The sequence below is a fragment of the Mchenga conophoros genome, linkage group LG22, assembly GCF_057382185.1.
Source record: "Mchenga conophoros isolate Kocher_MC1m ecotype Shallow Benthic linkage group LG22, M_conophoros_male_GT1.1, whole genome shotgun sequence".
Taxonomy (NCBI): domain Eukaryota; kingdom Metazoa; phylum Chordata; class Actinopteri; order Cichliformes; family Cichlidae; genus Mchenga; species Mchenga conophoros.
In genome coordinates, this window is record NC_140546.1 from 31729877 (window position 1) to 31755896 (window position 26020).

Here is a 26020-nt window from a genome sequence, read left to right on the forward strand (position 1 = left end):
ATATTAGATTAGATCAGCAGTTGATATTCACTCTTGGAGAGTACTGATGTACAAAGACGCAACAACGCTATAGGAAGGTGTTTATGTCTACAGCCTACACAGACGGAGAGGCCCAGGAATACCTGACTCATTATTATTATTTGTGGATTAATAGTTATACTAACATCCATCCATCCATTCACTTCCGCTTATCCTTTTCAGGGTCGCGGGGGGCGCTGGAGCCTATCCCAGCTGTCATAGGGCGAGAGGCGGGGTACACCCTGGACAGGTTGCCAGTCTGTCGAAGGGCCAACACACAGGGACAGGCAACCATTCACTCGCACATTCACACCTAGTGGATTATCCAATTAACCTATCCCCACGCAGGGAACCCACGCAAACACGGGGAGAACATGGAAACTCCACACAGAAAGACCCCACTGATGGTGGAATTGAACTCAGGACCCCCTTGCTGTGCGGCAGCAGTGCTAACCACCATGCCACCGTGCCGCTATACTAACATAATGTATATTATGACATTATAGGTTTTTAGTAATTCTAATTTATAATTCTAATTAATTATTATGAATTATAATGACACGTTTCATGTAGATGCCCTGAGTGATAATGGATCTCTTTTAACACTAATGCTTTTTTTTTTTACTACAAGTAATCAATCAATAACTACATACATATACATCTATCTATCTATCTATCTATCTATCTATCTATCTATCTATCTATCTATCTATCTATCTATCTATCTTTTGGTATAGCTGCAATAAAAAAAAAAGATTTCCATATTTAAAAAAAGATTCTGAAGGAGTTTGACTGCCGGACTTGGAAACACGTACCTTCATATTGTAGTATTATGATTCTTACTTGAAACAAGAGTCAAATACTTTTTCCAACATTATGCAAAAATAGTTAATTCAGAATCTTTTTCAAACATTTGTGCACAGTCACCTTTTAAAGTCATACCATCTGTATTAAAGTACAGGGTGATGCCCAAGAACCAAAAAGTTGTCCCTAATTTTTTCTGTCCATATTTGCATTTAATTTTTATAGATTTTTCTGATTTTCTATACAGGCTCCCACTGACTGCTTTGCGAAGCACAACCTCACAAAGCTGTAAATGCTCCTTGCAAATACATATTATGGTTAAGTACATTTCATGGTATTCCAAGCCAAGAACAGCCACACTCTCGTTTTATCCACTCATTATAATTGTTGTTTACCTCCTGTTCATATGGCTTCTTCTGCAAACGCTTGCGAGGAAGCTTATTACAGTCTGCATACAGACCCACTTATGTATTGGGCGGTGATGCGTCAAGGAAAACCGATTTAGTGACATATTTCCTAAGTACTTGTCCAAAATAAAAGAAGAAATGTTTTCATCATGGGCATTAAATGCCGCTAAAGCCGCCTGAGCGAGATGTACGCACGAGCATCGTTACATTTTCAGTCACTTTAGTTAAAATGTTACTTTTGGCTTCATGTCGCCCTGCAGCCGTGCTTGAATTTAGGGTAGACGTTTTCTAGCATGCACTGTACAACCGGAAATCATAATGATAATTCTTGCTGCCTTCACGGTACTGTCGGGTGAGGGGTCACAAATTGAGACAGACTCGTTTGCATATACTATTTCCCCACTGCATAGCGAAAGACAACATGACCCCGCATCCTTCACCCTCTATTCGTTAACTTAACCGTCCGCCTTCAACCCAGGACTTATTTACTATAGCGGAGTTGAGTGGACCGCTACTTTTTTTTGCCACTTTTAATTATCTGCCCTGTCCGACCAGCCGGCTGCAGCTGTCTCTCTTCAGCAACGGGAGGTAAGAGAGGTGCTCCGCGGCGGGACAATCCGCTGCTAGCCACCAGCTAACTTAGCTAGCAGGCGAGCTAACCCGTTAGCAGCTGGCGGTGGTCCCAGCCCTTCGACTTAACACATAAAATGTTTGGCGGTAGCACTCTAGAACGGTGATTTTTTCGTAAACGGTTGCTTGTTTGAAACATTGCTCAGATTGCCCTTAAAGTGCAAGTTTTGGGTAAGTTGTTAGCCGAGACAAGACAGACCGTTTTATCAAGGTAACCAGAGTAAGTAGCATCGTTTCCCGAGTTTTTCAAAATAAAAGTGTAATTTGCGCTCATCATTGGAGCAAAATAATAGTTGTCATTTCAGTAAATGGGTCAAAAGGTGAATACATTTAACTTTCTAAGCGTTTCACATTCATCTTTGTATTTCTATGTGTATAAGTGGATAATGAAATTTGAGAAAAGACATGGCATGTGAAAAGTATTTTACTTTATTTATGTTTGTCGTTTTACAGCTGAGTTAAGTGTAAAAACCTAACATTACATTGAGACATAATTGGAAATAGCCCCAGATAGAAAGAGAGGTGGAAAATAGACTCATTTTGGAAAATAGCTATAAAATAGCTATATGCTTCCGAATTCAGTTTAATTCTGTCTGTGTATAATGTGAAAATGGTTATTGTTATCGAGCTACCAGTTTGTCTTACTTTGAAGGTTGCAAGCATCGCTTCCGCTTTCTAGTCTCGTTCTGGCTAACAGGACAGCTAAGCAGCAGTTGATGGGAGGTTGGTGCTCAGGGGAACCAACTGGAGTTGACGGCGCTAGCTTAGCCAGCACAGGCTGCTAGGGGAGTGATCTGTTGTTGCAGGTTTGGCAAGATGCTAATAGAGGCGATTTAACCGCAACACACTGCAGCAAGTCTCCTGTGTGACTCCTCAGAGGTCCAGCCGAGCTGAACTTCGCTGAGCCATGCGACAGTGGTGTGTCCCCGTTGCGACCCCACGCACTGAACCACTCCCGGGGCGCCTGTCCGTGTCACCACCTCCATCAGGTAAGATCTACAACGAGACAGCGAAACTGTCAAAAGTCAGCCAGCTGCTGAGATCTGGATGTTACAGTTGTGCTTAGAGAGATCCGTGTGTGGTAAAGGTGGGGGGTTAAATCACTGCGCGCTGCTTTGGGAGCGCTTGACTTTTTAAGCAGAGAGTTTTGTAAAAAAAAAAAAATCCAACAACTTAACTTTTTCCAGGCGGCAGTGTTCTGGAAGTTTCCTCGTCTTGCAACACATTTAACAAGTTGAACTTTTTCTGTTTGTTGTAGCAGCATCATTATCCATTATTTACAGTTATGCAAAAGTGGAAGAAATTATTCGAGTAGATTTTTGTCATCCAAGAACAGGGCAGGGTGTTTAAAATGTATCATCCTGCTTAGGTGAAAGTGCAAAAGTTTTATCATCATAATGTACTTAATGCACTTCAAGTGAAAGTACTCATGCAGACTTTCATGCAAGATTAAAATCATCTGCAGCTGGAGGCTAATGTTAGTTACTGCTGGTAGATTCAAAAATACATATTAAGGAGACAGATATTTTAGAATACATGCAAAACCTACTTTAGAAGTACTTAAGTGCATTAAACATACATAATGCTGCTACCTTATTTCCAGAGGTGTCGCCACAGTGCAGTGATCCATATATTTTATTTGGCACAGTTTTTTCGCCATATGCCCTTCCTTCCACTGCTGTACTTCCCTAAAGTACTTGAGTAAATGCACTGAGTTATTTCTACCACTGGTCCTATCTGTACTAACATCTAGTGGCACTGATCATCATAGAAAATCAAATTTGAGGGGGGCTAATGCTACCTGATGCCCCATCTCTTAATACCCATGCTTTTCATGTTAGCAAGGTCATGTCAAATTCCTGCAATTCTTTAAAAAAAAAGTTTAATGTGATCTTTACTTTTTAGTGCATCTTAGTCATAGGCGAATACTAGGATAAGGCTCCCTGCAGACTTGCGGGACTTAAAAAAAAAAAAAAACCCTAAAAGGATGGATATGACTCAGCCGAGGTGGGACCTGATGTTAGGTTACGTATGCCAGGGTGATCTTACTTTAATTCCACCCAGGACAAATGGAGCAAGGTTAGCCTAAGTGCAGTGTTGCCAAGCATTTGAAAGGTGGCCAAAACTTTTTTTTTTGAATGACCCAAAGGGTTCCTCGCAGGAGAACAGTGCGGAGTGCTCTGTTCTCTAAGTGCAGTTTTTTTTATTACCGCGTCATGTTTTCACTCAAAGTTATTTGGGTTTTTTCGAGTATTAACGTTACTAAAATACTTGGATCAGATTTGCATTTAAAGTGTCATTATAAATAAACTCCTTCAAAGTGCTTGAATCCTGCTGCGTGTGCCTTTCTCATCTATTAATATTCCTTTGATCATTTCTCTGCAGGTTCTGAAAAAGTCTGCAACATATTATCTCTATTTAAGGTCTGTGAATGGTGTTGAGTGGGGATAAATATAGCCGTTTATGTCTTGGTAACACTGTGAAGTCTCGTGGTGCTGTTTATCTGGTGAGAAATCAGCCCGTCCGTGCTGCTCTCGGGTGTATTAATAGGTTGATGAGTGGTTCAGACTCATTCACAGATTTGGTCTTGTGTCTCATTGGTTTCACCTCGATAAACCCGGCTCATTTACTCTAGATGCCAGAATGGAGTGCTGTGAGGTGGAGCCCCGCTACACCATCGAGCAGATTGACCTCCTGCAGCGCCTGCGCCTTTCCGGCATGACCAAACCTCAGATCATCCACGCTTTGGAGTCCCTGGAGAGGCTGGACCCCGATCACCGCCCGTCCCACTGTGACTCTCACCCGGCCCCTTCCAACAACGCCCCCGCCACTGCTGCCCCAGCCCCGTCCTCGTCGTCATCATCCTCCGCCTCCTCGCTCTCCCTGGCCTCAGCAACCACGCAGACCTCCGGCCTGGACGGCGCCGCGCTGTCCCCAAGCAACAGCTTCGAGGCCTCTCCCCCACCCCTCTATCCTCCCACTGTGGCAGTTCAGCGGTCTTTCAGCTACGACATGATGGGGGAGGAGGATTGGGACCTGGAGGAAAAGGTGGAGGAGTACATGAGGTAAGGAGAGGGAGAACGGGAGGATTGTGGTGCAAGAGAGACCAAAGGAATAGTAGAGAGACTATTATAACATCAGATAATGACAGCTACTATTCCCAGAGGCGAAGGCTTATTCTTCAGAATTTACATGCAGTTAATTCAGGTCAGGTGCTCAGGGATGGCTGAAAAAGGAGAAGCAGCAGTGAATAAGGTTAGTCGGAGCAAAGGCTGGTGTTTTAACCACCGTGTAATGGTTCTTCTGGCAGTGATGGGGCCTTTTGTTGCTTTCGCAGGAGAGACAGCAACCTGGTGAAAGAAGAGATTAAAACTTTCCTGAACAACCGCAGAATCTCTCAGGCGATCGTGGGCCAAGTTACAGGTACTCTGCTTTGCTGTGACATCCCCGATCATTAAACTGTTGATCGTGCAGTGAGAAACACAGGGGGGCTCAGCATTTAATTAGAGTTGAACTTTTGCTGTCTTGATTTAATTCAAACAAAATGCTAAACCAAACGATTCTGTATTGAACAAATGAAAAGCTGATTTCAGGCTTTTTGCTCTTATTCTCTCTGCCAACTCATTCACTCGTGTTTCTTTTTTTTAAACTGCAAAATGAAGTGTAACTGGCTCACAGATGCTCCCATCCCACTTTCGCCAGTTTCTATTCAATACTTGAACCTTGGCTTCAGGCATCTGCTGATGCGGAGTATTGATACTACTGAAACTACTGCAAACTTAAAGCTGTTAAAGTTGTGAAATCTCTCCAAGCTGCTCTTGTTTTGTTGTTAACTCCCTGTTGGATTAAATTTGTTGATAGTTTGAGACCGTTAGGAGACCACGCACACAAAGCAACATTATTGTGTACAATGAAATTGTGGCCGCGTTGCTTTTGGTGGTTTTAAAGATGGCGAGCATGTCTGCAACATGCAATCATGATCAGTTGTAATGAACTAGTGGAAACTCCAGTTTTCACTAGTTGAACATCATAGACTCAGAAATTCAGAAACCTATATAAATAGTGACATAGTTGCTGCAATACGAGGATTTAACTGAAAAATTATTTGGGTGCATAGCAACCTTGCTGGTATAGTAATATAACCAGTTGGCAACCAGTTGAGTCGAGTCCCCTACTGCAAAGAGACAGGTTAATGTCAATGTATTGACAATCTCTCTGCTTTTATAAATGAGACGGCAACTATTTGCAAACTTTCAGCAGTCTGAGTCAAGACTGTTTGGAAAAGACTTGCCTCCTATCAGCCAACCTGTGCAATCACCTTGCGATTGGAAGTGGTTTCCACATCTATTTGCGATCGGTCACCAAATGGGGGAAATTCCACGCCATCACAGATGCTTAGACATGAGTTTCACACATTCTGTTAAAACCTAACCATAAACTACCCCTCAGATACATCAGGTTTCCATTAGTGGGCTAAGTTAATGTTGTAGCTTATATCTAAAATAAAGATCCTAAAACACAGAATTTCCTGGTCTTGGTGGTCATTTTAGGGCCATCGAGTTGGTAAAAAACTTGAGAAAATATTGCGATTAAAGTGTTTAAATTAACTGCTTTGTCTAACAAAGTTCAGAGAGATTCACTGTACTGTCGTGTAGGCGCCTAACTGGTAACTGGACTTGCTTTCAAAGCCTGAATACAGTTGAGTACCTGAGCACAGTCTGACTTTTAATACCAAGAAAAGGAAAAATAAGCACACAGAGTCAGAAAGATTTTAAAGAGCCTTTTAATGGGCTTCAGCTAATGCCAGCTGTATTATGTGTGTTTGCAGTAGCAGCAGGTTCATGTCAGTAAACTTCTACTCCTTCCTTGAAAATGGATTGCACTACATCACGTCCTTAATTAAAGTATCGATGTCGGGGGATGGCTTCATTAGCTGAACAGGAGTATTCCAGAGCTGGAACGCAGCCGATCTCTCCAGCAGCGCCGCCGCCGATGGTGCGCCGCGACATAAATCATTGTCCTCAACCTGTTAAAATAACGTGTGTCACCTCCCGCACGCAGGCATCAGCCAGAGCTACATTTCTCAGTGGCTGCTGCAGCAGGGCCTGGAGATGAGCGACTCCAAGCGCAGAGCTTTCTACCGCTGGTACCTGCTGGAGAGGAACAACCCAGGTGAGACGCAGGCCAAGAGGTACAAGCGTAACATGTAACTTTTACAGAGGAGAGGAGCGGGACACAGATCCTCCCAGGAATAATGGATTTTGGATTAATTATGAGAAGGTACAGATCAGTGCCTCAAGGTTGAATGTCAGGTTAATGATGAAAGATTACACTGCAGATTAGATAACAGAAGGCTCGTGTTAGAAAGGGATAATATGTCTTGTGTGTCTTGAATGCGAACCACCGCTTGCTAACCCTTCCCCATCCACCTCTCCTCCTCCTCCTCCGCTTTACCCGCCCACCATCCTCCCGCATGGTAAACCCGCACACCTTTAATTCCTCCCGCTTAACCCCAACCTGGTCCACAATGGCTGCGAGGTCGAGAAAGGACACGAGACAAATCTATATTTTCAGCTAAAGGTAGTCCCGTCACAGGAGATTCTAATCGATAACGTTAAGGCTTCTGGTTGGGAGATGAAACTTTAGCGGGCGAATCCGGCTTCTCTGCGCAGGCTAGAGTAACAGCTCGGGTCAGCGCTGACCTCGCCTCGTCCTGAGATGCAAATTCGGCAAGCATTAAAACGGCGACGGCACGACAAACGGGCGTCAACTCAAGATGCTCCCTGCTTTTATTGATTATTGTCAAACAGCATGCTCCCGCACCAAATCATGTCAAAAAGTCCCATCTTTACATTGTTAGTGTGTGAAATAAACAAAGCCGCTGATGGACCATCTGCCGTCCCTGCTGTCTCCTTTCATCTTAATGCTTTATTATTTCCCCCCCTCCCACATCGTCCCACTCAGGCTTCGCTTTAGCTCCTCTGTAGTTCCCAGCCCTGACGCTGGAGGTACTCTGGTGCTGGTTTTCATTCCCACATGGCTAACAAACAAGCTATTAACAGTGATACTAACAATAACTACTTTGTCTGCAATGTTTCTGAGCCAAAGTGGCCACAGCGCTTTGCTTCTTACATGAGCTCTTATTGACCTGTCCTCCATGAATCTGTAAAGAAGCAGTGTTGTCTGTGAAATTGATTCCTGATCGGCCAATCCACTGAAATTACAGCGCGTGTATTTGTTGATAAAGTTACCATTTCAAGGCACGTCTGCAGGAGTGTGTCACTTAATCCAGAGACATAGATGCAAACTATCAGCCTCCAGTTGTTGCCACAGCTGGTGTCTGTGTCCCGTGGCGGTGGCCTGCCTGACTATTGGTTTTGTCCCGACTGAAGGGCTGAGGTGGAGTGAAAGCCAGCACAGCGTGAGTCCCAGGGCCAGGGGAGGGGACAGAGACGGGACGGTAGCAGGGGCAAGCGGCAGCCTCCCCAACATCCTCCCCAATCCCAACACCAACCTCAACCCCAACCCATCGTGGAGCAGGCAGAGAGAGCTGCTGATGCACTTGCTGCCGTGGTACACTGCTGCAGCCGCAGCTGCCCAAGCCCAGCCAGGTAACTGCGCCCTTACTCGCGCACCCCCACCCCGCCCTCCTTGGCATCAGCAGCTTGCCACAGGAGACACATGCACCACAGTGGGTCTGCATGCTGATCAGCCTGGACCTGCTTTGTCAGCACGGGGTTTTACAGCAGTCTCAGATGGCTCCTAAACTTAGATTTCTAATGCTAAAAAGAAATGGCTCCAGACGTTTCATATCCAGCTCACCATTATAGCGAGTGGGTGTGGTTTAATGTAGTTGTCTCTGTGTGTTCTGAGTCATCCAGGTCATGATAATCTAAGGAACTTGGAAAGAAAAGTGAATGGACTTCTTTAAGTTTCTTAAAGATGTTTCACCTCTCATGCGAGAGGTTGTTCACACGTTTATTTAGAAGTGAGTTTCTTACTCTCTGTTTAAGACTCCCTTTCTGTTCCATTCGTGTCAACCTTTCTGTGACAGTGTTTTCATAAAGCTCGCTTAGTCAAAGTACAGATGGTAAAAAGTTCTGATAGGGTTTGACATAAAATCCCACATGCACTGTGATTGGTACCCCAAATTCTTTACATTCACAATCAGATACTAAACATAGTTCAGTATAACGAAACCATTTTTTCCCCTCTTCCCTGCTACATTTAAACTTTGAGCTTTTAAAAGCTTTTGAAAAGATTCAAAGTCTGTGTCATGCAAATTGTGTTGATATCATGTCCTTTAAAAACCTGAGACATGAATGTGATCTGAAAAGAATAAGACTTGACTTTACTTGACCACTACAAACGCCTTCTGTTTAGGACTGTTTAGGACAGGGCATCATATCAGAGTTTTTTTTGTTTGTTTTTTTAAACAAAAAAATCCATTCAAATGCATTTCAGAAAAGTATTTGATCCCTTTGCAAAACATACTTTAGCACCTGGTGGCAAAACCTTTGTTGGCAATCACAGAGGTCAGACGTGTCTTGTAGTTGGCCAAACGTTTTTCACGCAGAGGGGATTTTGTCCCACTCCTCTTTGCAGATCCTCTCCCAGTTATTAATGTTTCGTGGCTGTTTTTTGGCAACTTTAACCTTCAGCTCCCTCCACAGATTTTCTATAGGATTAAGGTCTGGAGACTGACTAGGCCACTCCAAGACCTCAATATACGTCTTCTTCAGCAAATTCTTTGTTGCCTTGGCTGTGTGTTTTGGATCATTGGCATGCTGGAATACCCACCCATTACCTGTTTTTAATGCCCTGACTGAGGGAAGGAGGTTCTCACCCAAGATTTGACGGTACATGGCCTCATCCATCCTCCCTTTGATGCAGTTTGGTTGTACTGTCCCCTTGGCAGAAAAACACCCCCAAAGCATAATGTTTCCACCTCCATGTTTGACCCTGGGGATGGTGTTCTTGGAGTCACAGGCAGCATTCCTCCTCCTCCAAACATGGTGAGTTGAGTTGATGCCAAAGAGATTTTGGTCTCATCTGACCACAACACTTTCTCCCAGTCCTTCTCTGAGTCATTGAGATGTTCAGTGGCATACTTCAAACGGGCCTGTACATCTGCCTCCTTGAGCCGGTGGGGCCTTGTGGACACTCACCGAGCTGCTTGGCGATGGTCTTGTAGCCCATTCCAGCCTTGTGTAGGTCCAAATTCTTGTCACTGACATCCTAGGAAAGCTCTTCTCTTCTCTTCTTTTATACAAGAAACAAGTAGGGTTGGGTATCGTTTAGGTTTTATCCAATACCGGTGCCAAACCGGTACTTTTGAAACGGTGCCGGTGCTTAAACGGTGCTAGAACCGGTGCTTAAAGAATGGAAAACACAAACTTTGTCCAAAAACTTCTTATGTTTTTATTTTTTAGCAGTTTCTTTTTATAAGATAAGATAAGATAAGATAACCTTTATTAGTCCCACACGTGGGAAATTTGTTTTGTCACAGCAGGAAGTGGACAGTGCAAAAGTTATGAGGCAAAAATTAGAATACAATAAGAATAAATACAGTACACAACTGTACAGAATAGAATAAAATACTATATACAGTAGAATACAATAAAATAAATATACAATAAGATAAAAATAGAATACAAATACAAATACTATATACAACTGAGTAAAAATACAACGATGACAGAAAGGATTATTGCACTTAGTATTATTGCATATGTATGGATGTGTGTGCTTGATCAGTTAAAGTCTTTATTATGGAGTCTGACAGCAGTGGGGAGGAAAGACCTGCGAAATCTCTCCGTCCCACACCGTGGGTGCCGCAGTCTCCCACTGAAGGAGCTGCTCAGTGCTGTCACAGTCTGCTGCATGGGGTGGGAGATGTTCTCCAACAGGGATGACAGCTTAGCCGCCGTTCTCCTGTCACTCACCACCTCCACTGGGTCCAGAGGGCATCCTAGAACAGAGCTGGCCCTTCGGATCACCCTGTTCAGTCTCTTCCTGTCCCCAGCAGAGATGCTGCCGCCCCAGCAGACCACACCATAAAAGATAGCAGAAGCCACAACAGAGTCATAGAAGGTCTTCAGGAGTGGGCCCTCCACTCCAAACGACCTGAGTCTCCGCAGCAGGTACAGCCTGCTCTGCCCTTTCCTGTAGAGGGCGTCTGAGTTATGAGTCCAGTCCAGTCTATTGTTCAGATGAACACCAAGGTACCTGTAGCTGTCCACAGCCTCAATGTCCATACCTTGGATGTTCAGTGGTTGCAGTGGAGAATGCTTGTGCCTGCGGAAGTCTACCACCAGTTCCTTGGTTTTACTGGCGTTGATCTGGAGGTAGTTCAGCTGGCACCAGTCCACAAAGTCTTGGGTCAGACCTCTGTACTCCTTGTCGTCCCCATCAGTGATGAGGCCGACTATTGCAGAGTCATCAGAGAACTTCTGCAGGAAGCACTGGGTGGAATTGTGGGAGAAGTCTGCAGTGTAGATGGTGAAGAGGAACGGAGCCAGAACCGTTCCCTGTGGGGCCCCCGTACTGCAGACGACCCTGTCCGACACACAGCCCTGAGTCCTCACATACTGTGGTCGGTCGGTGAGGTAGTCCAGGATCCAAATAGTGAGGTGATGGTCCACTCCAGAGTTCACCAGCTTGTCCTTTAGAACCGAGGGAAGAATGGTGTTGAAGGCACTGGAGAAATCAAAGAACATGATTCTCACAGTGCTTCCAGCGGTCTCCAGGTGAGCGAGGAAAATGATAACCAAGTTAGCCTTTTCTGTTCATACAACATACCACCTTTGGTTGGAACTGGTGCTTAAACAATGGAAAACACAAACTTTGTCCTAAAACCTCTCATGTTTAGCTGGGGTTTTTTTTGTTTTGTTTTTTGGAAAAAGATTTCAATGTTAGCCTTTTCTGCAGCTATAGGACATATATGGTATCACTCTATCAAACAAGAAGACAGCCGCATGTAACTACGATGGTGTTTGCTAGTTCACCTTACATGCATTAATGTAATAACGTGGTTAGCCTACTCAACGTAAATTACACACGAACAACATTAAGTTACTCACGCAGAGAAGAACGGCTGCTGCTGCATCATCACCCGTCATCATTTCTGCTACACTGGCAGGGCTAGGGGCCAGGACTCTACTCTTCAGGTTCTTGGGATGTTGCTAACTCCGGGTCCGATAACAGGCACCACACCCGCAGTAGATGTGCTGCTCTGTGTGAGGTCTGGCAGCAAGCTATCAAATACGGTGCATTTCTCGGCTTTAAAAAAAACCGCTATGCTGCCAGGTGTTTCATCAGATTCGAGGTGTTACCTCCTTTGCACAGTATCACCTTAAAGCACTTGTTGCAGGCTGCTGAGTTTGCATCTTTTGCTGTGAAGTACAGCCAGACTTTGACCACTTCACCTTGGGCATTTTTAATCTGCAGCTCTGCTTTAAAGGAACGTACGTACCTGGACCCGCCGACTATCCTTGGAAAGGTAAAATGATTGGCTAGAATCCAAAGTGTATGACGTCTCAGGAAAAAAAAGCACCGAAATAAAGAACCGAAATGTGCGCTGCTTTTCGGTCTGGTTACTGTTTATGTCAGAACGGTGCCATAATGGCACCGGATACCGGTACCCATCCCTAGTAGCAAGTTGAAAAGGCTGTCATTGTCAGCTTTACCTGTATAAAATACACCTGGGAGCCAGAAATCTTACTGATTTATAGGGGATAAAATACCTATCCTTCATGAAAATGTAAATTAATTGATAACTTTTTTGAAATGCATTTATTTTGTTATCGTTCTGTCTCTCACTGTTCAAGTAAACCTACCATTGAAATTATAGGCTGATCAGTTCTTTGTTAGTGGGCAAACTTACAAGATCAGCAGGGGTTCAAATAATTTTTTCCCTGACTGTATGTGCTAAAATATGCACCGAGGCTACATGAGCACTGTTACCTTGTGCATCATTTTAATTTAGTTTTATTTATACAGCGCCAAATCACAACAACCGTTGCCTCAAGGCACTTTATACTGTAGGTTAAAGACCCTACAATAATACATACAGAGAAAAACCCAACAATCATATGACCCCCTATGAGCAAGCACTTTGGCGACAGTGGGAAGGAAAAACTCCCTTTTAACAGGAAGAAACCTCCAGAACCAGCTCAGGGAGGGGCGGGGCCATCTGCCGCAACTGGAAGGAAAACAGGATAAAGACATGGTGTGAGAGAGAGAAACAGAACCTAATAACAAGTATGATTCAGTGCAGAGAGGTCTGTTAACACATAGTGAGTGAAAAAGCTGACTGAAGAAGAAAAACTCAATGCATCATGGGAATCCCCCGGCAGCCTACATCTATTGCAGCATAACTAAGGGAGGATTCAGGGTCACCTGGTCCAGCCCTAACTATATGCTTTAGCAAAAAGGAAAGTTTTAAGCCTAATCTTAAAAGTAGAGATAGTGTCTGTCTCCCGAATCCAAACTGGAAGCCTGAAAACTGAAGGCTCTCCCTCCCATTCTACTTTTAAATACTCTAGGAACAACAAGTAGGCCTGCAGAGCGAGAGCGAAGTGCTCTAATAGGGTGATATGGTACTACAAGGTCATTAAGATAAGATGTTGCGCAAATGGAAGAACGCAGTCTTACATATTTGTTTAATATGTGCGTTGAAGGAAATATCCTGGTCAAAGATGACTCTAAGGTTCCTCACAGCATTACTGGAGGCCAAGGTAATGCCATCCAGAGTAAGAATCTGCTTAGATACCATATTTCTAAGATTTTCAGGGCCGAGTAAAATAACCTCAGTTTTATCTGAATTAAGAAGCAGAAGGTTAGTGGCCATCCAGGTCTTTATGTCTTTAAGACATTCCTGCAGTTTAACTAATTGGTGTGTGTTATCTGGCTTCATGGACAGATAGAGCTGGGGGTCATCTGCATAGCAGTGAAAATGTATGCTATGTCTTCTAATGATACTGCCTAAGGGAAGCATGTATAATGTAAACAGAATTGGTCCTAGCACTGAACCCTGTGGAACTCCATAATTAACCTCAGTGTGTGAAGAGGACTCTCCATTTACATGTACAAATTGGAGTCTGTTAGATAGATATGATACAAACCACTGCAGTGCAGTACCTGTAATACCTACAGCATGTTCTAATCGCTCTAATAGGATATTATGGTCAACAGTACCGAACGCTGCACTAAGGTCTAGCAGGACAAGCACAGAGATGAGTCCACTGTCAGAGGCCATAAGAAGATCATTTGTAACCTTCACTAAAGCTGTTTCTGTGCTGTGATGAGCTCTGAAACCTGAAACTCTGAAACAACTAGTCTTTCAAGGATTTTTGATATGAAAGGAGGGTTGGAGATTGGCCTATAATTAGCTAAGACAGCTGGGTCAAGAGATGACTTCATCAGAGTGAAAAAAGTTATTTCAGAAGACTGAAATAATAATAATTTTAATGGGTTGTGTCTGGAGGGACAAAAACATGATAAAATGAACAAAAATGAGTAAACCTCAGTTTTTAAATGCCAAAAGGTGTTACACATCGGATAAGATGATGTCAAACCTTCCGCTATAAAGAAAAATATATTGAAGGACACAGCAACGCCCTTTGTAAAGGTCTGGTCTTGGAAAGTGAAGTTGCATGCTCTCCCTTCGACAGGTGCTACCTTATCAATGCGTTCTTTGGTGAAGGAAGAGCCTGACTGGAGGACGGGGATCATGACAGGCGACAGAGCAGGGATAGTGGGCGGTCCACTGAGGCTGCGCAGAGGAAGCCGTTTCACCTGGAGAAAGGAATGCCAATCAATTATGGAGAGGTGAGGAAGGTTTAGCACTAATTTAGACTTGGCTTATGGTTTTCCATTCAGCTTTATTTTCTGTCGTGTATCAGGTTTGGATTGTTGGAGTAGCACTTTAAGCAGAGATTTTCAGACTAGGGATGTTCCTGGTGACAAAAAAATTAGACTAGCAAACTAATGTGAAACTAATAAACACTTAGATGTCAAAAACTGTCAAAGACATTTGAAATCATTAATCACATTCTTCAATCATACTTTAAATGCTGCTTAACTATGTGGCACCTCACATCATGGATTATGAATATGGCATTTTATACATTAAAATGAAAATTAAGAAGAAGGAAAAAAAGAACAGCTCATGTTGAATATGATATGAAAATATGTTACTGAAAAGATGTTCAAGTCTCATTATTATCCATCAGTACATTTTCTTCGACTTGTCTGGGGCTGGGTCACGCCTGAGCAGAGCGGCCTCCTCCAGCTTATCCTGCGAAACACTGGGCGTACCAGGCCAGCCGAGAGAGTAATCTCTCCAGCGTGTCCTGGGTCTACCCCTGGGTCTCCTCCAGGTAGGACACCTCATCCAGGAGGTGACCACCTCAACAGGCTCCTTTGGTGCCAAGGAGTAACAGCTCCAGTCTGAGCCTCTCCCAAATGGCCGAACTCCTCATCCTCTGTTATGGAGAGGCCAGCCACCCTTAAGATAAAGCAGATTTCCACTGCTTATATCTGCAGTGTCATTATGTCGCGTTTAGAACACTAATAATAATATGCTCAACAAAAAGATCAGGTTTAGATGAAGAGCCTTGTGGCGTTTTTCTACAACAGTGTCGGGACTGCAGCGCCATCTGATGGCAGATGGCTGCATAATATTTAGGACACAAAAATTTACAGACGATGAATATCAAAATGTTAACAGAATAAATGATACTGAACGAGCAATGATTAATCATCTGGTCAACTAGTCACACCCAGACCTAGACCTCCCTCCCCCCAGCCACTTCTTCAAGGATGGGAGGGACACAGAGATGTTTCCAAGCCAACAAAGAGACATAATTTATCCAGCATCATGGGTCATGGGTCTTGAACCACCTCACCTGGCTCTTCGATGTGGAGGAGTGGTGGTTCTACTCTGAGCCCTTCAGAGTGACCAAGCTTCTCTATCACTAAAGGACAGGGTGAGGTCCACAGGAGTGTGTGACCCAATACCCTTCAGAGGAAGTTCATTTCACTTGCATCCAGAATCTCAGTCTTTTAGTCCCTGCCCACAACTCCTTGCTATAGCTGAAAGTATGAATGTAGCCACCAGTAAATTGACAACTTCACCTTCAGCCCTCTGTTCACCATGACAGAGCAATATAATCTCAGCATTACTGCAGACCATCTGTCAGGCTTATAGTTTGTTTTACCACCGTCTGTAGGTCCTCACCTCTGACAGATACCCTTTGTAATCTGGTCTTGACTGGTCCTGGCTGTAGCTCAACGAAAGAGCATGTGAGTTTGGCTTTTGAGGGAGGGGCACCGATGGGGAAGGGGTGTGCTTTATTTAGGACACAAGATATAATTTGAGCTTTGGTTAAAGAAAATGAAAAGTCACTGTTTTATCCTGGTTGTCTTGTTTTCAAAGTTAACTTAGCTGAAATTCAAATTCAGTTAGTCACGCACTGCTTCATAGGACCGAGGTTATTACAGTAAACTAAAACTAAATTCAAATCTAAAACCAGGTGGGACAAAACATTTTATATGAACTAAAAATGGCCTTTGGAAAAAAAACAAAACAAAATAAAACCGCTCAAATGATTTTGTAAATTTCCAAAATTAAAATTTGCCACAACCCGCCTAACTAGGGTTAGTACTGTGTCTGTTCTGTTGTTCCGAAATATTTCCACTGACAGCTGTCCCGTCTTCATAAGTGCAGTGACCAAAACAAATAGTGAAACTTACAAACCTAAGGTCAAACTACATAATTAGAATAACTCTGGATGGATCCTAAATTGTCACCATAAACATCTGCAGCCCCTTAAACAATGACTGGAAAATTCCCGTGGTCGCCTGTTGTGCTTAGATAAAGTTTATGTGCCACTCTGAAGTAAAAAAAAAGCTCATAGAAAGCAGCCGAGATCGGCAGAACACTTTAGATGACTCGGAGCACATCTGTGCTCGAGTTCTTGGAGCAGAAGCGCAGCGTCGCTTAAGCTAATGGTCAGCATTATAAACCTTTCCAGTATTTGTGTCCTTTATGGCTTCTTTGCCGCGGCTTCCTGCTCTCAGTGGCGAGCAGAACCGGCTCAGTTTATGATGTCATTTTTCATTAAGGCTGCTGTGACCCTGCTTCCCTGGTACGTATTTGTCCCAGACAGTCTTCTCAGTAACCTAGACGGATGCTGAGAAAGAGGAGCACGGTGCCCGCTGTGTGCAATTGATTTCTCTATTAAATGGTTGCTGTAAGTATAGGGTGCAGTCTGGGCACTCAAAGTAATAAGAGCACACAGACAACACTCACCAGCAGTACCCCGGGATTACGCAATTCTACTGCAGTGCTGATCCTTATGAGCTAGTTCAGATCCAAGGACGATACAGTAGAGGTGAAGATGATGTGTGTGAGGGAGGGAGGTGAAAGGATAGGAGAGCTGGGAGAAATTGATCCCTGTGGTTTTTTTTAATGTGAAATAATGATTCTTTTTCACTGTTAGACAGACAGGAAAAGGAAAGAGATGAGTAACACAAATTTGCAAAGAAAAAGATAGAAATAAATAGTTGTATTTACGGGGTTAGAGTTTTGAATGTTGAAAGCTTAAAATGAATCTGCTTAATGGGTTCGTTAATCTGTCCCTTCACGGCGTGAACCCTCCCCGCTGCTCTCTCGCTGTGTAAACATTGTCTTTAACTCTCCTGCCGCTTACTGCAAAAGCCTGAAAAGTTGATGAGGTGTAAAATTAGAGCGTAACTAGCTCGGCTCAGACCGGCGCTGCGCGTCGACTAATAAATGCCCGTGACGCCTGCGTGATTGAGCTCTTTGCCAACAGAGCGGCTCTTCATGTCTTCCAGCTTCTTCATGGAGAACCAGTATCCAGATGAGGCGAAGCGGGAGGAGATCGCCAACGCCTGCAACTCCGTCATCCAGAAACCAGGTAGCAAGAGGGGTTCGTCAGTAAAGCGCACTTTTCTGAGTTCTGAAAATACATCTTGCTGAATTGATGTCAGCTGACAGGTGATTAGTCGCTGACGTTCATCATTATTAGTCTTTTTTTTTTTTTAGTTAAAATGCTACCTGCAGCTTATCGAACGGGAACACCTGCTGCTTTTCTGTCATGCACATCATTCATAAACGCTGTTGGAGAAAGCAAGTGAGCAAGAGCTTTAGCTTTTTCCTGGAGTTTCTGATTGGACCGTTCGAACCTTCTGAAGATGTTTTTCCTCATCACAGAACTGCTTCACCACTCCTGAATTCTGAAGCTGCTTCGAAGCTGATGGTCATATGTCAACAGTTTAATTCGCTCTCATCAGTCGTCGCTAAAGGTCGCTCATCTGGAAGCTGTTGCTCTGTAACTGCGTTCGACTTTCCAGTGCCGGTCGCTTGTTTTGCTTCAATCACTCTGCAGCATCTTTAAAATCCACAAACTCCGTAGACTCATTCTTTGAAACTTTCAGCTCCAGTTTAGCTCCAGTTAGCCAAATTCTGTCTTATTTTTGAGGTTCTCTACCTGCAGATTCACAGGCTGCTGTTGTGGCGGTCCTCCACGTTACTCAGCTGCCTTTCCAAGTGAGTCTCTCCTACTTCAGACAGACTCTAACTCCACATTGTTATTCTGCTCTAAAGATCCACTGATGGATCCACTGGAGAGCCACTTGAACCAGTACCAACAGTAGGGTGGTAACTGTTGGATGCTTCAGTCCAGAGTGGGAGTAGGGGCAGCTGAAGGACATTTTGGACTATCATGTTAACAACATAGCCAGCCTGCAGGCAGAGAAACAGGATGTGTAAGCAGCGCCTGGAATTGCAAAACAAAATCCTTAGGATTTGCACATTTAACTGTTTTGTATGTTTGGTTTGTTTCAACCTTCAGGCTGTAAGCTGTCAGAGTTTGAGCGTGTGACGGCGCTGAAGGTTTACAACTGGTTCGCCAATCGTCGGAAGGAGATGAAGAGGAGAGCGAATATAGGTGAGGAAGATGGAAACATAGGAACGACAGATTAAGGCTTTTGGAAATGTTAGCTTCTGCTGTTAATTAATTTATATGCACATTTTCTACACATTATATTTATCTCACTTCTGCTTCCTCATCTGACCCAACCAGAAGCTGCCATTTTGGAAAGCCATGGGATCGAGGTACCAAGTCCAAGCTGCCACTCGAATGGGGAGGAAGGAGAGATGCAGGAGTTCACGGATCAGGTGACTCATCGATTCTCAGAGCAAGTAAGTAAACACGGACTTAATTACATGACCATATTCTACCCAAGGAGAGGCCAGAACAAATAACTAGCAGGAACACGTATAGGCCGGGTAAAACTGCTCGCGTTGATGCTCCATGTCGCACTGCTCAGAAAATTAAAGGAACACTTTGAAAATGCATCAGATCTGTAATCATGCTGGACATGTATGCAATCAGAGGGCTGAGTTCAAACAAGCCCCCCAAATGTAGAAAATGATGTAGCAGGTTAGTCCATTTTACCCAAATTTCATTGCAGCAACTCAAAATGGTGCTCAGTAGTTTGTGTGGCCCCCCTGTGGTTGTATGCATGCCTAAAGCATCGGGGCATGGTCCCAGTGAAATGACAGGTGGTGTTCTGGGGGTCTCCTTCCAGATCTGGACCAGAGCATCACTGAACTCCTGGACAGTCTGTCCCAGAGGTGTTCTACAGGGTTAAGGGTTAGCTAATACATTACTCAGCCCATAGTAGTACAGATATTCAGCATAATGTTTTTCCCATTGAGATAAATTTTCATTTATTAATTAATTAATTAATTTTTTTGAACAGTGAATTTACATCTTTTCCACTAAAAGCACAGAGCGGCGACGGTCATCATGAACAATATTCACGAGGCTGAATTGTAAAAGCAATACTGAGACCACAAGAATCCTAGTGATGCCGTACCTGCTTACACTTTAAGAAAACGGTGCATTTTTCACACATTTTCGAACGCCTTCAGTGTGAACAAACACGGAGCTGCTGCTGCTCTGCTGACACGCTACGCCTTCTGTGCAGACACAGTGTAGCAGCCAGAGTTTACTAAACTGTACAAATTGCAGGAAGTCACTGGGGCCAGAGCAGAAGCTGGGGCCAGCTGTTAGCTGGTCACAGCAGGCAAGGCATAAACACAGTATGCAGCACTTCCACGGCCGCTTCACTGCCCTTAACAAGCTGCCCAAGCCCAAACTGCTGCCTTAAGACTGACAAGAGGGCCTGAGCTGCTATACGAGAGAAAAGGGACCCACTTTTTGAAGTGATATCGAATAAAAGCGACACTAAAGTCCCAACTGTTTTGCTTATGCATCCACAGGAAGACACGTCTTCCCAGAGGATTGTCGACCAACAGGATCCCGCCTCGCTCGCTTCTACGGAGGTGGCAGCCTTGCCGAGCCCCCGCCCTCAGGTTCTGGAACAGAAAGAAGAGGATTCAAAAAGGGAGAGCGTGGATGAAGAGTGACTGAAGTCGGGCACGTCTGTGTTCGAATTTTATTCAGATGAAATAAGGAAACATTAAGTGTCTCCTGCTCCACCAATGCAGGGCCTTTTCGGGCCTGAGTCACCCAAATATGAAAGGGAGGAGGGTGCGGAAGCTCGCTGAGGTGCCTCAGATGGTAAGGAGGCCACTGTATTTATCAACAGTAATCCTGCTTATATTAACGGCAATATACAGTATATAAACATCTAAATATATATATCAATATATATAGTGCATTCCAAGATGGTATTAAAAAGCCTAAATTCCTTAGAGGGAGAATCATGTAAGTGATACCTCGCCTATTTTAAGCTAAGCGTTTTCTGTTTTTGTGCTCCATGCCTTCTTTGAGCTTTGTTTTTTAAAGGGTGGCTGTTTGATGGACTGTGGTGACGGGAATGTGCTGAGCCTGCAGGTCGGGTGTGTCGGGGTGGTGGGGATAAAGCGCGACATCAAGGATCTAGCGTGCGGCGAAACAAACGCCCTCTGTTTTCTTGAACGTCTTGACCTCTTCCCCCCCTCCCTCCATCTGATCCGTAAGACTGCAACCTCAATCGGTCAATCGATTGATTCAATCAGTCGATCAATCAAGGAGTGCTGTTGCCATCAAAAGCCCTGAGGGACAACCGGAATCTCAGGTAATCCCAAAAATCGTGGATAAAGGCGGTGAAGAGTTGCACCAGGTTTCTTTCGTGTCTTAACGTGTGCTTCGTTTTCTTCGTCTTAACTGTTTAACCGAAACAGGAAGTGTTATTTATACCTTTTGATATTAGCCAGACATGCCTAGGACTAAGTATCACACTATCTGTCTTCTTTCTTATATTTAATGCTGCCGTTTCCAACCTCAGCCAGTGAAGCTAGACTAGAAACATAAAGTCTACTCAGTTTTTTTTTTCTTGTTTCTTTTTTATCGTTTGAAAGAACGCTAAAACAAATGTGATCAAAAATCATTGTGCAACAACATAAATGCTACAAGTTACCCTCACTTTCTATTGGGATAAGCTAAAGCTCGAGCTTGTAAATTTCTCAGGCTGCAAAGCTGCACTTCGGAGTGAATCTTACTGGAATTGTGTTCGAGGAGCTCTCCGACATGTACATAACCCAGAAAAAAAATCCCGCACCTATGGGTGCTTTCCTTTCAGTCCATTAGCAGTATATAGAAACTTATTTGTCAGACTTGAAATATGAATAGCTGAACTTTGCATTACATAATCCCTCATATATTCACTGGCCTAAGGCCTTGGAAGTTACCTCCTTGATGTTCATATAATGAACAAAAACTCATGTTCTCAAATTGCGGGTGGGGGCGGCTACCATTTTACCTCCTAATGCCAAAGCTATGCCACGGTAGAGAAACCAGGAAGTGATGGTCACAACACTATAGCTATACAATAGATAGGTTTATTTGCTCAGTACAACACTAGCCAACTCAAGCTTACCTCAGAGTTCCTGTGTGACAGGCGTGCACGACGGGTTTAGTGTCACGAAGCTTCGACAGCAGCCCTCATTGTGACTGTTTATGATATGGACAGTGTCATGTAGCTTTTATGGCGCTGGGGTTTGCCCTGTGTTGATAATGTATTCTCACCTCAGACAGTTCCCTCGTCCAGCTTTGGACAGGAAAGCTGCACACCATTATGATTATAATGCTCCTCTCTATCTCTCTGCTTTTATCTGACAAGGGAAACCAGTAACGATAATAAAATTGTACACAACCAGTGGAATATGTCTTCATTTATTTCAAAGGATGTAATGTTAGGTTAGGCTTTTCCTTATTTCTTTTTTTATATTTATACTGTTATATTACAGCTAATGTTTCAAATGATGAGGTTGGTGTAGGCGTGAGTAACCCCCGTCAGGCAAAAGCTCTGGCTTCAGATTCCTCTAAACGTGTGGTTTAAGAAAGTTACTTCTACTGTGGGCTTGGTATGATGAGGACCTTAATATGGTCATTTTAGGTGCACAGCTCTGCTCATGAGCACACAAGCACCTCCGACCTGCTGTAAAACCTTTTCCTGAGAGGGAGCCAGTCGGAAGGAAGCTGAGCTAAAAGGGAAAGCAGCTAAAATGTCTGCTTTCAGACAGGCGGCGCTAAGGCCGATATAAGATCAGTAGAGATTATTTATGAACTAAGAATCATACAAAGCTGTTTTAGTAGATTTTTAGTTATGTGTAGTTATCTGGTAGGGCTTACCAAAGTTATGTCATCATAATGAGATACAAAAAAACAGTTCATGATGTTCATGAACTCATGATTTTGAGTTCATGATCATTTTTTTGTGTTACATCAAGAGCGAATATCCCCAATATAATCTTGTTCCTGCATGTGAAGAAGGGAGCACAGAAGCCCCGCCCACCTGCTGTTCAGGCTTTGTGTTCAAGAGGGGCAGCCAATCATAAGAAAGCCGGCTTACTGGGAAAGAGTACGGGGCTAAAACAGCTTGTTTCAATCAGAGAATAAACTGAGGAGCTCATTAACAGCCGAGAGCAGTAGGTTGGGTTTGATTCTGGAAGGAGACACAAATCAAAAATGCTGAGCTACCTGCTGTGGTGGCCCCTTATGAACAAGGGAGCAGCTAAAAGCAGCTTTATTCAAAACCTAACCCAAAATAAACGGGGATCATTGTGAGTCATACAAAACTACTCTAGCAGAGTCCCAAGAATAAAAATCTAAACTAAATGTGAAAGGCCCTCTTTAAGGTTTTGTTTTTGGAATGGGAACATTCACTGAGGGATAAGAAGGTGAAAACATTTCAAACAGTTTTTCGTCACACACCAATTAGAACAGAATTATTATTATTATAAATAATTTAAGAAAGAAATTATATAGTTAGTAGTTCTAACTTAATGTTAGTCATAATTCAATGTTAGTTTAAGCGAATGGTTTCTAATGAGTGCACCACAGATGTCAGGAGAAGTGGCAGCGCTGTGATTTTTATCTGCCAGAGCAGAAAGTCAGGGTCACAGATGATGTTGGCAGATAACAGATGTAGTGGAACAACACGGTGAGCAAATCTTCCAAGCATTAGCTGCTAATAACTCACCAAACCTTCGTATCCAACATGACTGAAAATGTTCAACTCGAAGCACCAGCGGCCTGCAGGACTGTTGAAGCATGTCCTGTACAAGAAAATAAAATGCATTTGACCTCAAGATCAAATTTGAGTTCATTCACACGTTGAGCTGGTGTCCAAATTTCACCTGTTTAAAGTGGTGCTTCATTTCTCACCACAGGATGGCAATGTTATCACTTAACTGTGCATAAAAGATGCTTGAGTGAAGAAAGGGGATCAAGCCTGAAAAATGTGTAAAGGCATTGTAAAGCCTATCAGCTGACATGGTATATGTTATTATGAACTGGGCCTGTAATGCTGTGATAAGCAGTTTGTTGGTGTGAGCTGAATGTTGAAGGGGACCTTAAAAGTGCTGGATACTCCTATTAAACATGGCTGAGATTTCATACAACACCAAATATAAGAAGAAAATGCTCCTCTCAGGCAAAGAAGCCCCCACCCTACTGGGTTTCACAGCTTTTGTTCCTCAGTGGCAGCCAATCAGAAGAAAGCTGATCTAGATGAAGGTTGTTTGAGACTGTGACAGAGTGAGTGCACCAGGGCCAAGTATAAGGTAAGTTAAATATGAACTGCGATTTCCAGTAGAGTCTAAGAATAAATACGAATGGGAATGAGTGTAATAGCAAGATAAAGAGCTGAGGGAAGAGTAATTAAGTACAAACAGGAGCCAGTTGGTAATTATTTGGAAGCTGATTCAGCAAATACAGAAGCTGATATATTTGGAATTACCTATGTGATCTCTGCACCAGCTGAGATCCTTATGGATGGGTATGAAACGTGCCCCACGTTTTGATTGGCTCCAGTTTATTAGAAATGCACTGATTCCTGCTGAGACCCAACGACGATTACAAGGCAGAGCAGCAGCTGAAAAACACAGTTTTAACAGCTATTCCAAAAGAAATAATGAATGCATATACAACTCAGTCATTTCTGTTTATATAAGAAATTGGGGAAACTTTTGTATAGTGTCTGTCTGCCTCCCTGAGCCTGGTTCTGCTGGAGGTTTCTTCTTGTTAAAAGAAGGGGGGTCATCTGTTGGGGTTTTCTCTATCATTGTAGGGTGTTTACATTACAATATAAAATGCATTGAGGTGACTGATTTGATTCTATATAAATAAAGTCGAACTGATTCTGAGATTTTAATAAACTTTTAGTAATGCACTGCAATTCTGTACTTTGAGTTGCACAATTTCTAACTCACTGAGTTTTAGCAGTGTGCGTGACACAACTGCACAAGGTTAAAGAGAAAAATACTATTTAGAAAGACCACTCCATTGACCATGAACACACTGACAAGCAACATGATAAAAGTGATGATTCTAATCCTTCAGAAATCTAATTGTTTCAGAAAGTGCTGGAAGTCTGAGTCTCTACTATTGTTGTGGGTCCTTGTATGCTTGCAGTCAACAGCTAAGAAGAGTTCCTTTACATGTTGTTCCATCCTTAAACCACATGAGGGAGACATTGTCTGCTGCTGATTGCTAGGCCCTGTCGTCAGCAGACTGTTCCTACTGTACCTTAAGGCAGTAGTGTTAATGTTGAACTGTTGGATCTTCTTTTGAAAAGGAAAAGAAAAAAATCTTACCCTGCATGTTAAAAATGACTTGAAAGAGAAAGTGCTTTTTACTAAGACTTCTTCACATTTCTTTTTGCCTCCTCATGCTGGTATAAGACAATATGATGAGTGTCAGCAAGTGTCAGAAATCACACTGACGTAATTTGCAAGTCAAATCAGCTCGGCTCCCTTTGTTTTTTTCTGTTGTCGGGCATTTTTTGAATAATCGTGTTGCAGTAAAATCCTCAACCATCTGGTACGTTTAGCAGCCCGCCTGAAGCAAACTCCCTATCCTACAGGCCGAATGCATCTCACTGTGCATGTGTTCAGTTAATTCATGCTGTGAAAATGTGTCAGTCTAAAGTAATTTTGTGATGCATGGCTTCAGCTGCTTTTATTTTATTTATTTATTGTGATCTTATGATCATCCAGTCTAGATATGATCATCAATATGAAAAACTCTGATTCAAGAAGATAATGAGTCAAGATAACACATGTTGAGATGATGCAAACTGTAGTAATTTGCTTTACTGAAAATCTTTTGCTTTTGAATCAAATCTAAACAGGTAAGTGAAAAGATCCACGCCACTCATTTCTGTGCACGCCAAGCTTAATTAAAAGCCTGATAACAGGTTGACAGGCCTGCACAGTCTGAAAGACTAAACACGTGCCATTTAATAACTTTATATTGACTACATTACATGAGCTGAATGTCATCTTCGCCTATCTCGTTTCTTTTTTAAGTGGTCACGCATTGCTTTCCTTGCTTGTCTTGATTGCCCTTAAATTTAGGGAGGGTTCAACGAGACCGCTCTCATTCCCAACGCGTAACATACCGACGATTTGTCACATCCCGAGGCGTCCCATAGGATACGCACCAGATTGTGGATGGAATCCAATAGAATGACGCTCACGGCGGTAACACATCCGGGTTAGCCGTGTATTCCAGCCCTAAGCATAACCGAAATCATTAGATAGTGTCTACACACGCACTAGTGTTTTAGTGCGTGTGTAGATTCATTCCAAACAGTTCTTATGTTTCTGAACACATAAC

General features: G+C 43.3%; 1 protein-coding gene across 5 annotated transcripts; it reads left to right on the top strand.

Moving 5' to 3' along the window:
- Nucleotides 1-1543: 1543 nt before the first annotated feature.
- On the top strand, nucleotides 1544-22055 carry LOC146549744 (homeobox-containing protein 1). 5 transcript variants are annotated; one of them, XM_085262052.1, is made up of 11 exons: nucleotides 1544-1817; nucleotides 2737-2848; nucleotides 4495-4924; nucleotides 5197-5282; nucleotides 6921-7031; nucleotides 8252-8470; nucleotides 14534-14690; nucleotides 17721-17803; nucleotides 18740-18835; nucleotides 18971-19089; nucleotides 20176-22055. In XM_085262052.1, exons 2-11 carry the CDS (start codon nucleotides 2767-2769, stop codon nucleotides 20320-20322), a joined length of 1530 nt encoding a protein of 509 aa, XP_085118178.1. In that variant the 5' UTR covers nucleotides 1544-1817; nucleotides 2737-2766; the 3' UTR covers nucleotides 20323-22055. The 5 variants fall into 5 exon arrangements, with proteins under 5 accessions (XP_085118178.1, XP_085118179.1, XP_085118181.1 ...); XM_085262053.1 differs by lacking the exon at nucleotides 1544-1817 and having other exon boundaries at nucleotides 1829-2848; nucleotides 18974-19089; XM_085262051.1 differs by lacking the exon at nucleotides 1544-1817 and having other exon boundaries at nucleotides 1833-2848.
- Nucleotides 22056-26020: the final 3965 nt, after the last annotated feature.

What these genes read in the sequence shown, in the direction of transcription:
- LOC146549744 (XM_085262052.1), top strand. Translation starts at nt 2,767, where the DNA reads ATGCGACAGTGGTGTGTCCCCGTTGCGACCCCACGCACTGAACCACTC. An exon ending in CTCCGTCATCCAGAAACCAG is followed by an intron (nt 17,804 to 18,739) that starts GTAGCAAGAGGG and finishes TTCAACCTTCAG; the next exon opens with GCTGTAAGCTGTCAGAGTTT. An exon ending in CTCATCGATTCTCAGAGCAA is followed by an intron (nt 19,090 to 20,175) that starts GTAAGTAAACAC and finishes ATGCATCCACAG; the next exon opens with GAAGACACGTCTTCCCAGAG.